The 13,246-nt window shown below is 37.5% G+C and overlaps 1 protein-coding gene across 12 annotated transcripts in view; it reads right to left on the bottom strand.

The window, feature by feature from the left end:
* BRWD1 (bromodomain and WD repeat domain containing 1) overlaps window positions 1–13,246 on the bottom strand; it is a 149,989-nt gene that overhangs the window by 135,314 nt on the left and 1,429 nt on the right. For all 12 annotated transcript variants that reach the window (XM_044442265.1, XM_044442264.1, XM_044442263.1 and 9 more), the window contains exons 5-13: window positions 11,373–11,523; window positions 9,560–9,658; window positions 9,232–9,392; window positions 7,282–7,503; window positions 6,518–6,618; window positions 5,983–6,053; window positions 4,846–4,946; window positions 2,534–2,574; window positions 1,125–1,223 (exon numbers count right to left, since the gene is read on the bottom strand). In XM_044442265.1, the coding sequence (XP_044298200.1) occupies window positions 1,125–1,223; window positions 2,534–2,574; window positions 4,846–4,946; window positions 5,983–6,053; window positions 6,518–6,618; window positions 7,282–7,503; window positions 9,232–9,392; window positions 9,560–9,658; window positions 11,373–11,523 (1,046 nt within the window). The remainder of the gene's footprint in view (window positions 1–1,124; window positions 1,224–2,533; window positions 2,575–4,845; window positions 4,947–5,982; window positions 6,054–6,517; window positions 6,619–7,281; window positions 7,504–9,231; window positions 9,393–9,559; window positions 9,659–11,372; window positions 11,524–13,246) is intronic.

Raw genomic sequence — 13,246 nt, 5'->3', positions numbered from 1 at the left:
TAGAAAACTGACATCTGGAGCCTCTTAGGAGTGAGAAGCTCAGTTATGGGTTTTGCAGAACAAATGGATAATCTGGAAGAGTGGCAGAAGCAGCATGATCATCACCAGAGCAGAGGTCTCACTACGGACCATGTCAAACATCAGATGCTTCATCCTAAAGGTGGGTTATGTTTCCAGTCCAAATTATTGCATGCACAGGAAGGACCTTATCTGAAAATTGACCCAAGACCCCCTCCAACAGGTCAGATGAAATCCACAACTCAGCAAAATCTGTCAGACTGACTGCATCTAGCCTGTTTCATAAATGCCTAGCAATGTGCACAGGCACAGTGTTGGAGAAGGACACAAGAGTCAGAAAAAACAGCCATCCACGGGTGAAAGGGAAAAAAGTGGGATATAAATGCAATGTAATAATGATAATATCCCATTGTGGATGGACTTGTAGAAAGTAGCCTGTAGGTCTGTTAAGCTCACAAAATCATCCTAGATAAAAGACTAAAATAATGACAGAAGAAAAAATAAAACTCAGCAGTTTGCAGATATTTGCTTACTGAAGAGATGTTTCCAGTGAGGCTGCCACAAGCATGGGGGTGGGGAGAGGCAGGCACAAAAGATAAGTGAGAAAATAAGCAGAAACCTGCCTGGTTTTTCAGCTGTGGGATGGTGTAGGTGAGGGCAAAAATTCCTTAGCTATTGAAGTTTCCTGAATGTGGCTCGTCATTCACACAGAACCCACATGTATGACGCATAAAAAGTGCTAAGAACAGCTAATCTAGACATTAAACAAAAATTACATTTACAGTTATTACATTTATTACAGCTATCTCAAGAAAACATTTAAATTTAAGCCTCTTAAAATACAAGCTTAAGACTATATTCAGGATTTTGTTACAGAAATGAAAAAGGCTAAAACAAACATGTTTCTAGAAGCAACTGAACATACAAGATCATGGCTGGTTTCGACTGAAAGCATGCTTCACATTTTCACACAACTATGCAGAAACTTCAAACTGAAGGCTTTTCATTGGACCACAGTGCCCAGAAGGTCCCTCTAGATTACAAAGTGCAGCAAGTTTCATAGTTCCTTCCTTGCTTACTGCACAAGTCAACTACACTATACCTACCTAGGTAATTTGTCAGCCATATCCAACAAAATGCTCTTCCACTCAGCTTGCTGGAATCGCCAGATTCGGGCTGTTCCATCTCTGCTGCCACTTATGAACCTTGGTATAAGTTAAAAAAACTATGTGATATACAAAAGACAAGCATTGCATTCAAATTTAAAATAGCATCTTTCAATATTTTCTATAAACACATTGTACATTTAAACTTCAGTATGACTGGAACACATTATCTTCCAAAGAAGGAATAGGCATCTAGTGGCCCTTCAGATGCTGGACTGCAACTGTTTTCATCCAGGATGGTTATGTTAGCTAGAACAAATGGGAGCTGCAGTCTGGAGGGTCAAAAGTTTGCTCTGCTTTACTCCAAAGGCTGACCCCCAACCATACTGAAGCATTTCCTATGAGCATGGGGAGGAATCCATTTTGTGATGCAAGAATTCACCATCTTCAACGCTAGTGAGTTCAAGGCTTTCCACCACCCTCCAGACTAGAGGTTTGCAGCCAATAGGGCTTCTATAAGGATGTTATTGTTGAGTAGCATCTGGTTCAAACATTTTTGCAGAGGGTGATGGTTTCCGTTTCTGAAATATCTTGCCATATGTAGCACATTGTAATAGCATTAATAAATAACCAGGCTTATACTCCCCTTTTTTTATCCCCCCTCCACTTTAACTGTTTGTACTTAGGTTTCACCATCTTAAAACAAACATATAGTTATAGTACAGTGCTTTCTAATCAAGTGCTCAAACAACTACTTTTTGTTGAAGGTAGCCGGTGTGCTTCTGATACAAATTCATATTTATGCCTATAGAACCATCATGCCTCCATTAAGGTCTTTCCCCCACAAACCACAAATGATTCAATTATTCAATAAAGACCACACAATGCATCTCTGAATTGAATTTCTAGTGCTTTACTGGACCCTGATCTATGCCTTCTTCTGCACACACATACCACATCTTACACTGAAGGAAACACATACAGGAAATTCATCTTGTGTCAACAGAAGTTAAGCTATTCTCCTTAGTCTGTGAAGCAGTTCTGTTACAAGGAAAAATGGCCTATTATCAATGATTAAAACTATTTGACAGTTGTTAAGGAAAAGCTGGTCATTAGGCTATTAAAAAACCTTGAAGAATAGCATTCTCCAACAATATATTGCAAACATTCATCCTTGCTACAAAAGGAAAGAGGAGCCTTGACTCTTGTGAAGGGAACTGGAATTTTGGCAATATCTAGATGGTCAAAAGTCTTTCCATAAGTAAAGACAAGGTGGAGTAACATTTTAGTACATTGTTCAATATCTGAATATTCAATAAAAGAATGCTTTCCCCCATAGATTACAGTAATGCCAGATTTTCTTCAACCTCATTGGTGCAGTTTTTTTACACTTAGATTTATAAACATACCTATCATCACCATTCGAAAACTGAATGCTGTCAACTTTATCCTGTAAGAGACAATGAGACATTAAAATAAATGCAGCCAATGCCACCTAGGTGATCGAAATATTTTGCACAGGCAAGCAATTTTCATTCTAAAGACTACTGTGATCATTTTTACATAGTAAGGGTCTGATTTTTCTTCAGGGAATGAGAGTTATGGATATAGGACCAGTTTAACTGGATAAAAACAAATGACTGGTTAGTTCAGCTTCCTGGGCACCACCTTCCACAGTGCACCTGGGAAGTACACAACCAGGGCAATAGCTCTCTCCCCCACAGTTGTTACCAAGCAACTGGTACTCACTGGCATATTGGCTTAGAACTTTAATGTTCCATATAGCCATCAAAACAAGTAGCCACCAGCAGACACATATTCATGATTTTGTCCACCACCCTTTAAAACCATCACATTCTTAAATTAATCATACATTGTATGAAGTAATCTCTTTTATCTATCCATAATCTACAGTCACTTTTAAAGGTATAGAAAAGGGCAACCAAAAATAGATCAAGGTGTTGGAACAACTATGTTATCAAGAAAGTTACACTCCTCAGGAAGATATGGCAAAGGTATACAGAATTATGCACAGTGTGAAACAAGTGAACAGATAGATTTTTCCTCCATGTCTCAAAATGCTGGAACCTAGGGTTAACCCATGGAGCTGACTGTTGGGAGACAAATGACATAAAAGGAAGTATTTCCTCACATTGGACATAGTTAAAAAATGTAGTTTTAACTCTGTAAGGTTTAGTTCCACAAGATGTTGTGAACGTCACCAATTAGGATGGCTTTAAAATGGCATAAGATACATTAATGGAAGATAAAACAAATTAAAACAGGATAAGCCTATTAATGATTATGAATTATTATACCTATATTCCATTTTCATTATTAGAGAAAATGTGTCTTTGTATGGCATTCAAGTCCTGATTAGGGCTTCCAAGAGGAATATGGTTGGCCACTTATGGACTGAATGTTGGACTTGTTATATCCGTGGTCTGATTCTGCTTGACTATTCTTGTGTTCATTGGATAAGCCCAGCTCTACTATTGCATGAGAAAATGCAAGAATTCTCTCTATTCATTTCATCACATCCTGCATAATTTAGATGTCTCCATGATGTCTCCTCTTAGCTGTTTGGTGCTCCAGACCACTAATCATTCTGGTTGTTCTTTTATGTTCTTTCCCCAACTCAACAGTGTCCATTTTTTAAAATGGGGATCTTTGGAGTTATACACATACTTCCAACTATTGCTGCACCATAAATTGTTTTGACAGCTGTGTTCAGATCCCTTTCCTAAAAATCCCATGCAATGATTTTTGCCTTATTCACAGCTGCCAAACAGTGGATCATCTCAGCAATTTTCTTCCCATTTTTCTCAAGACATTTCAATGAGAAGAGTCTCAGTACTAAATGTAATAGTGAAAGGACAAATCACACTGTTCACAACATAACTTTTACACTTTATAGTAGAATAACGCTAAAGAAGTACAGTCCACAAAGTGCATTTATCCTGCTCAGTAATTCACACTTGGTTACAAGCTTTACTCCAAATTGCTTCATTTGTAACATTGCAAAGATCCAGTTAGGTTATACCTATGAAGTGTGTGTTTCTGCGAAGCATTCAATTTTAGAAGAAATAGTAAGATTTTTAGAATTATGTTAACTTTATAACTAAGGTTTTCTCACACAACTGAAACTTCTTAAATATATTCCAAATAGTCATTAATATGTTGATATAACTAAGACGACACTCCTATGCCAAAGAAAAGGGAGGCATCAGGGCAGAAAGAAGGGAAGAAAAACTCAACACTGCACGAATGAGCTATATTAACTGGTGCATTTTGACTTTTGTAATTGTTGTGAGTAGTGATTCTAATTCAGCTACTTCAAAGAGAAACTAAAGTTGACTTCCAGCTCAAGACAGATAGAAAACAGCTTTAGTTCCATTTTTTTGATTGAAAAATCACCCCAGTGATGAACAGCTACACTCAAAACTGAATAAGCAACAAATGATTTTCTATACATTTCTGAAGTAACCATAATCGATACTTGTGAATATTGAAGCAAGTTTCACCAATAACAGGTTACTACTGAATAAACATTTAAGGATCGTATTAACCTTTACAGAATTGTTTGAAGTAAAATTTATTCCACCCCATATTATATGAATTGCTGTAAATGCTAGATTTTGTAACAGCAGTGAAATGTTAAAATTTGAAGCTATAATCCTATTTCAAAGTGAACTGATTCTAAATTTATTAGATTACTTACAGCATGACTCTCCAACTCTGCAATTTTTTCAGGTGTTTCAGAACCAAAATAATACATTCTAATAACATGGTCAGTACTGCCGGTTGCTAGGAACATTCCACCTGAAATTTTAATATAGTTTAGAATGTTGACAGATTGTAAAATAGACTGTATTCAAGCTAAGTACATTTAAGCCTCACTAATTTCAATGGGGACTAAAACTGAATTCAAACTTGTCACATGGATTTCATGGAATCTAAATTCAAATAACTAAATTTGAACCTAATCAAGTATTTCTAGAACAAAAATGCACATAGTTTGTAGAATATTTATGTTATATGTATAAACAGATATTTAAATTTGTTGTCTTAGAGATGTACAACAAAACCATTGGTGTTTAGTAAATGAAAAGGCATGCTGCATCTGTTACTTGATCCTTTTAACGTGGAAAATGCATCAATCTTAAATCTGTTCATATTCACAATCTCTGTAGACCAAGAGCAGAAAATGCTTGGCCTTCCAGATGTTTTGACCCACAACTCCCAACAGCTTTACCTAGTATATCCACTGGTAAGAGATAAGTATTCTGCAATCATCCAGTAACAGTGGCTTCTGCCACAAGGAATCTGTGACTTTGCTATTTAGCAAGAGGATGTTGGTTCAATTCAGATGCATTTCCCTGATCTTCATCCCACAATTTGGAAATTGAGACCATGCTGAAGGCTCACATGCTCCCTCCTCCAGTATCCAAATCTGAACTAATTAGCTTGCAGATCAACTATGTGCTACATCAGATTTCTACAAATATCACACTGAGGAGGAACATAAATTTGTGAGAAGGAGAAATAAACACTGTGTCCATGGAATATTCCTACACATGGACTAAAGACTAGGAACACAACAACTGAACTGAATCACTGTGCTATACAGTCAAGTACAGATTCTTTGAACAGAAGTCCCCAAAGCTGAATGCTGATAAGGTAGTTAGCACAACTTAAAATAATGAGACTAAGCCAAAAAAGTATAAATCCTCAAAGCTGTTCAAGTATGTCTAAGAAGGAAACATGAAAAAAAAAATATGCTTCATCAGAAGACAGAGATCTTACAGGTTCATCAACTGAACATAAGGCACTCTGTTTCAGTACTGCATCAACTTACCAACACTGAAGGAAGAACAGAGCATTTGAACTCCAGGTCTAGGCTTTTCTGTGAATTTCAGTGGCCGGTTACTTTAAAAATAACAAGAGTGATTGGAATATATAAACAATGCTATACATTGTATGAAAATCTTAATTTTAAAAATCTTACAAATATAAAATCCCTACTTCCAATATACTAATGAGTTTTGCATATTGCAAATGTACAATTTGTATTATATTCTTTTGCTGCATATTGCAATAGTAAAATACATGATTACAAACTAGTTAGAGCCTTGTTCATCTTTTCCTGTGTTACATAGAAACATATAAACAAGGTGAGTCAGAAGGGACCTCCCGGGCCATCAAGTCTGACCCCCGGCTCCAGCTGGCTCCACGCATGACATACCATGCCATGTTCATGTCCAGCCTATCCTTAAACACCCTCATCATGTTACAATGTAGAATTAAACATGCTTGGCCAAAAGCACTTTGTCATTTTATTTCATTTCCATCAGAAAAAAAAGGTATTTGGGCAGAGGGAGATAGTTGCTTACTTGAATTTCATAGAAATGGTATCCCATTGCCAGAAGCAAACTGTTCCATCTACACCTGTTGAAGCCATGTATCTCATGGAGTCTCTGACCAATGGGCTAAACTACAAAACAATGTAGATTTTAAAACAACCAGATGACAAAACAGTGAATTTTATGCACTGTCTAAACATTAGTTTTTAATTTTAACCAAATTTGATATGTTCCTTACATAAAAATATTCAAAAGTGTGTATTTTAAAATATTAGATTAGCTTCTAATTGTCAGTCATTGCACATCAAATTGTGATGTGTTTGTACTACAGAGCCAGAGAATGCTGTACTTTAGGAACAATGATATATTGTTAAAATATAAAAAGCAGAAGTCAACTCTGACATGGTATACACAATTTTTTTCCAAGCTGCTGCCCTCCAGATGTTTTGAGCTTCAATTCCCATCTGTCCCAAGCAACAAGGTCCATGGTTAGGCATTCTGGGAGTTCTAGTCCAAAACTTCTAGAGGGCACTACAGTGAGCAAGAGTGGTATACACAGAGTTGGGAAGTGTAGCCCAATAGGAAGAAGCATCTATGTGGAAAAAACAAACATACTTCTAGCACATATTCAAAGTTAACAGTTGGATGTATCTTTATGTTCCGTGAAGATGACGCATGCACAAACATACCCAAGGTATGGGCCATAAGGCCATTTAAAGAAAGAGTTCAAACATGCATTAGTATATGTATCTGTTAGATATGTAAACACGAACATCAGCTAATGCAGAACTTACTTGCAGAGACGTAATCGATCCTGTGTGTCCTTGTAGAACAGCAATTGGGGCACATGTTCTGAGACACCAAACCCTGATAATTTTATCACAACTGCCAGCAGCAATCATTGTGTTTTCATAATTCACAGCCATATCAGAGATCTCTGCTGAATGACCTCTCAGTGTAGCAAGCAACCGACCATTGTGTGTGGACCAAATTTTTACCAAACAGTCATCTGACCCCTGCATAAAAAAGGAAATAAATATCTAATGAATAGAAAATACAGTGGAGAAGATAACAATCTACAATATAGCTGGTGCTTTATCATTTACATGAATCTGTCTACCCGAAACATAAAGACATAGTAAGAGAGAAAGCAAACACAACAGCATATTTGGCATAGTACTGTGCTCCTATTAGTTTACAATTCATTAACTTTGCTATGCTGGTATATGAGATAAACAAAAAATATTGCTACTTGATAGAAATAGAAAAATTGTCATTACATTCCTGATAATTCCCACATTATAATTCTCAAGTTGTTACACTAAACACAGCTATTATTAAATTAAAATTTTACACTAAATCTGACTTAACTACTTTGATAATTGAATTCAAAAGCCACTTTCTACAAGAACAGGTGTATTTTTCCATGTGAGCAACATTTTCTCATCAGTTATAGTCATAGACAAAGGATTCTCATCCATTTTACTGGCATAAAACTGAAACATAATTGCTACCTTCCCAAAGTATTGACATAAAAACAAACACCAATTTTCTACACACCAAAATCAATAACCAAAGCAAGTGAACCAGAATCAAAGGAAACAGTTCTTTAACCCGTATACCATGTTAAATATTCTTCTAATACTAATGAGTGATGGTTCTGGAAAAGGATGGGACAACCTGAATTCTGAAGCAAACTTCTGTTTCCCACCCTAACAGGCATTTCTTTTCAGATTCTAGATCCACCCAGAACTAGTGGCAAAACTTCGTAACACAGCAAGTCCACCAATCAAATGTGGCTGCCTATGGTCCTCTGAAGTTACGGTTACAGGCACCCAATGGAGTATGGAAGGAGCATGAGGCGAGGATTGCCCCAGCGCTTCTCTCACCTTCCAGACCATTCAGATAGCAGATTTTGGCTGAGGCACTGTTAGGATGAGTTATACTGGGTGAAGCCTCACTCCTCTCTTCTCTGAAAGAACCACCATGCTGGCCACAAGGGCAGGTGCTCTAAGGTCAGAGTTTTAGCTTCGAACTTGGAAAATATTTCTAAGGTTGGAGCTGGAACTCCAACATTTTCTATGGCTGTCTAGACAGTGTCGAGTGGCCACAGGAATGTACTTTAAGTGTTGCAGACACTGTGACAAGACCTGTTATATTTATTAAGTCACTTAACTGTTCTGATATACTACCAGAAGCAAACCACAAAATTTGCCACCCTATTTTACTTGAAGCACAATCGGAACATCTGCAATTGCCAAGTCTCAATATTTGGTGTAATACTAGGCTACTGCAGTTCACTTTTCCTTATGCAGTGGTACCTCAGTTCACAAACATCTCAGTTCACAACCAAATTGGGTTGCAAACAGAAATTTCAGAAAAATTTTGTCTCAGGTTGTGAACTCTGCATCAGGTGATGATCACGATCGCTCCCGTTTTCCTTCCACGAGTGTGACCGCACATGTACTCGGGGTGGGGGGAGATAGCCATGATCGCGCTCGGGCTGGGTGGGAGATGGCCGCAATCTTTGTTGTTCTTTGTCACTTTGGTTCAATTTTTTCTGATTTAAAAAAATAGTTACAGAATAGTTACAGTTATTTACATTGAACCTTATGAGGAAATTTGACTTGGCTCACGACCAATTTAGGTTGCAACCAGAGTAGTGGAACGGATTAAGTTCGTGAGCCAAGGTACCCCTCTATTCAACAAAATACCAGAATTAACAATTTTACTAATACACTCACAGTGAATATCCTGTGGCCTGTTCTATCAAAAGCCACACAGTAAACTGCAGAGAGATGACCCAGAATTCGTCTATGCATCTTTATATGCTGATACATGTTTCCTGGGAATGCAGAACTGGATCTTGTACATCCGGTCAAATGTTTTGCATAATTTTCTTCCACTGGAACAGAATTGAGCATGCATTTTTTTAAAAAAGTAATCAGACTGATTTAAGATCATTATAATAGCTAGTGGTTTAATCATTCTAGCTGTAGCAGTGCAAAACAAAACAGGAAACCAGTTGGAGGAACAATGAAAACACAGTATGCTAACAAATGAAAATCTTACCTAGATTTGGTAGTGTAGCACAATTAACAGGCATTTCAGGGGGTCTTCCTCTGTGAAGGGCAGCAAGGACTGAGCCCTTCCAAACTGTGTTTCTGCAATCTATGGGACATGATTATTAGACATATAATTACTTATAAGGCTTTGTAGGAGCAGTCCTGTGCATGTAAAATATACTGCAGGGTACAAATCAAGGTAGATAAACAATGGATTCTTACTTAAGACTTCAGGCTGATGGTAAATTAGTTACTTTTTTATAAAGAGCCTAGTTAATAACAGGCATGCTACATTTATATTTAAAAAAAACTAAATAAATGGTTTTGTATTCAAAATAGTTATGGGAGTTTTCATTTGGAGGTCAATCACTATAGTGATAGCACTTTACATCATATTGTATTGTCACTGATTTTATACTGGAACTGGAAGTCTTTCAAGCACTGGGATCCAGTCAGTCACTCTAAGAAGTCTCTCGCATAGTGTCACGTACTGCAGCCAACTGGGTGATCTTGTATATTAATTTTATGCTGTATCACACCTCTTCTTATTTTTCAGATTATAAATATTTTCTCTCTTTCAACCTGAAGACTTCCTCTTCTAAAAAGCTATAAATTCTAATTATAAACTCCTTGCTTTTGAAAAGTTCTGTGCTTCCAAAGACTAAGATACATAGCTACAATCCAAAATTTCATGTATCATTCTAGGAAAGGAAAGCAATTGGGACAAGACAGGAATTATAGCAGGCTAAGCTAGTCATACTGCATAAATGGGAAAATGGATAAGCCTTGCACAAAAGAGATCTGTGACACATCCTGTTCCATGCATTACATCCTCAGCCAGCAGAACAATATGTTTAAGAATGGAGAGCTGACAGGCTGATACAGATATAGCTGTAAGTAATTAAGGAATTGGAAACAAGCCCTCAAAACTATATACTCCTGCCACCAGCTCTTTGCCTCATTAATGGCTTCAAACACTGGTAAAGGACATGCCAGAAAATAAGGTCATCTATGCTTAATGTTGGTGAACATGTAACTAAATCACAGCTGAGAACAAGAATTTCTGTGTGGAAGGTTTGCCTATACAAATATGAATTTCTTCCTCAAACCCCTAACCATGGTTAAGAAACAGTCCTAGTTCTCAGAGGTACTCAGTAAAAATACAAGAGATGAGAGCTTTATGTCACTGTCTTCTCAGCTCAGTATATAAATTTCTACCTGAGACTTCTTCCACATCAAACAGAACTACTGTTGCATTTATGTGAAGCATTGGGAGAGGAAAAGGGAGAGTTTTTTCCTAGAGGTGCCACATTATGAATGTAGAATGTGAGTGTTCATATGATGTTTTCTTTAAATGCTCTAGAACATGGGTCTTCAAACTAAGGCCCATGGGCTGCATCCGGCCTGCCATTCCCATTTATCTGGCCCACCTCAGAGGTTTTGGACTCCCCATGCCTGCGCAAGCAGCAGGTTGCTTGCCTGGAGATGCTTTTGGACTTGCAGGGAGATATCCAAGCGAGCAAGCTGCCACCGAGCACATGCCCACCACTGCCTCACTGGCCCGCACCCGTAAGCACCCCCACCTCACCAGCCCGCGTCCGTCAACCCCATTGAAAAAGTTTGAGGACCACTGCTCTAGAATAGATACCAGTATACTGAAAGGCAATGTGTCTGTGGAAGAGTGAGTTTAAAATTGGTTATGTATTGGAAGAAAATACTAAACAGATAAAAAAATAAATATACATGACAGGCTAAAGTATATGTTCAGCTCATTTAACCCTGACTAAAAGACAAGTCTGAAGTCAAAAGTCAAAATTTACCTTTTGCTGTGCGCAGCAAGGATTGCTTCCCTGCACCTAGCAATGAGTTCACTCTCGGAATGCTGGGTGGAATCTCCTTATCCAGAACAGGGCCAATCCTCTTGCAAATTTGCAGCAAGTGGTCTGGAGCCACATGTTTGTTAGATAAGACCTTGCATACAAAGAGGATTAAAATTAACATTATCTGATAGTATTTACAAATCCTAACAACCTAGAAATAGTTTATCATTCTTAGATCAAGAAGTAGTATGCTTTACAGAATGTACTCCTCTTTAAAGAAGCACCACTATTTTGCTCCAAAGCAGAGTCTGTTCTATAAGAAACTATTTACCTTGCCTCAATGTTATCTGAATTGTTTCACAAAACCCTAAAAAGGTACTTAAACCAATTTTCCAGTGGTTAAGAAAGCAAAATAGTAACTCATCAAATTATTTATTCAGCAACTATCATATTGCAACCAGAAACCCTTAGCATATAGTATCAGCAAAACATCAGAGTATAGCAGAATATAGAAGCAATATCAGTTGCAGCAGCAACTGTTTGCACCAACAGAGCTAACCAGGATCAGACTTCCATATGACAATCATACCTGGAGTACTTACTCCAACCCAATTCTAACTGTATACTCAACTTACACTTTCTGATAAGATGCCGTTCTCATGTCCTTGCCAAATAAAAAGGTAACTTTTTAGTTGTAATGCCCTGCTTACAGAATGCCCTCCCGGCCCTTTTTATCTTCCTAAGATTTTAATGTTGCTAAGTTTTATGGTACTCTTAATTGAAAGCATTTTTATCATTCTCATAAGCTTCACTAAGAATGTTTTAGCTGACAAACTAATTGAGAACAAGAGATTACATATTTTCAGGGTTACAATCAAAAAACACATGCCAGAAAAAGAAACTGAGAGGAGGAGACAAGCACAAACTAACTCAGGCACCAATTCTTAAGGTTACAGCAACTTTATTTATTGCTGTTCTGATTACTATGTCATAATTACCATTTTGTTTTAAGCTGCCCTCAAAAATTGATCTGAAGAGCAAGATTTAATTTAAAACACAAAGAAACAGTAGATACTCTGGCTCTTTGTATTATGTTCAGGGATCGTCACTACTTTTCCAGCAGACATCACTTTAGCTCTGGGTACCATGACTGAGGTGAACTGGCAACCTTTCCCAGGCAGTGAAGGGCCTCACCATCAATCCAGTCAACAACAATGCTGTGCAGTGGATGACTTTGGAGGCTTTTTCAAGGCCCTTCTATACTTCCCCTTTCAAGTTAACACAAGGAAATGCTATCAGTTGTAAGGCTTTTTTCAGTCTTAATATGCAGAGGATTGCATCCTAAGACTACAATCTTACACCTCACTGGGAGTATAACTGTTGTATTTAATGGGACTTACTTCTGAATAGACATATGCAAGATTGCACTGTAAATGAAAGGCACCTCAATGACACTTCTTAAGAAAATGTATTCTGAGGTGTAAAATTACTAATAAAGCTATTTAATCTTTAACACTTGGAAGGAATGGGGGGATACTGAAAGGTAAAGCAGATGCAAGATTCTAACCTTGTAATACAAAACACCATGTACTTCTCTTTCCCACACAAGCCTTGAAGTCCACAGTTAAACACCTGATGTTTTTAAACAGATCTTCACAACAAAGCACCAAATATACACCAAATCATTGCAGCAGTTAAATAGAACCTGATTTAAGTTAGCCAATGTCAATGTACAGCACTAAGTAACTCAAAACTCTAATAAAAACAACCCCTTTGTCTTCAGAATGAGTGTATGTTTTGCGGTAACCAACAAGGAAATGCTGTCAGTGTAAAGCTGCTTCCGGTGCAATCCTAGTCATGTTTAGACAGAAAAA

Source organism: Varanus komodoensis, unplaced genomic scaffold, assembly GCF_004798865.1.
Source record: "Varanus komodoensis strain SLA01 unplaced genomic scaffold, ASM479886v1 scaffold4, whole genome shotgun sequence".
NCBI classification, from domain to species: Eukaryota; Metazoa; Chordata; class Lepidosauria; order Squamata; family Varanidae; genus Varanus; species Varanus komodoensis.
Note: the sequence above shows the minus strand (reverse complement) of the source record. Positions and strands in the feature narration are given on the sequence as shown.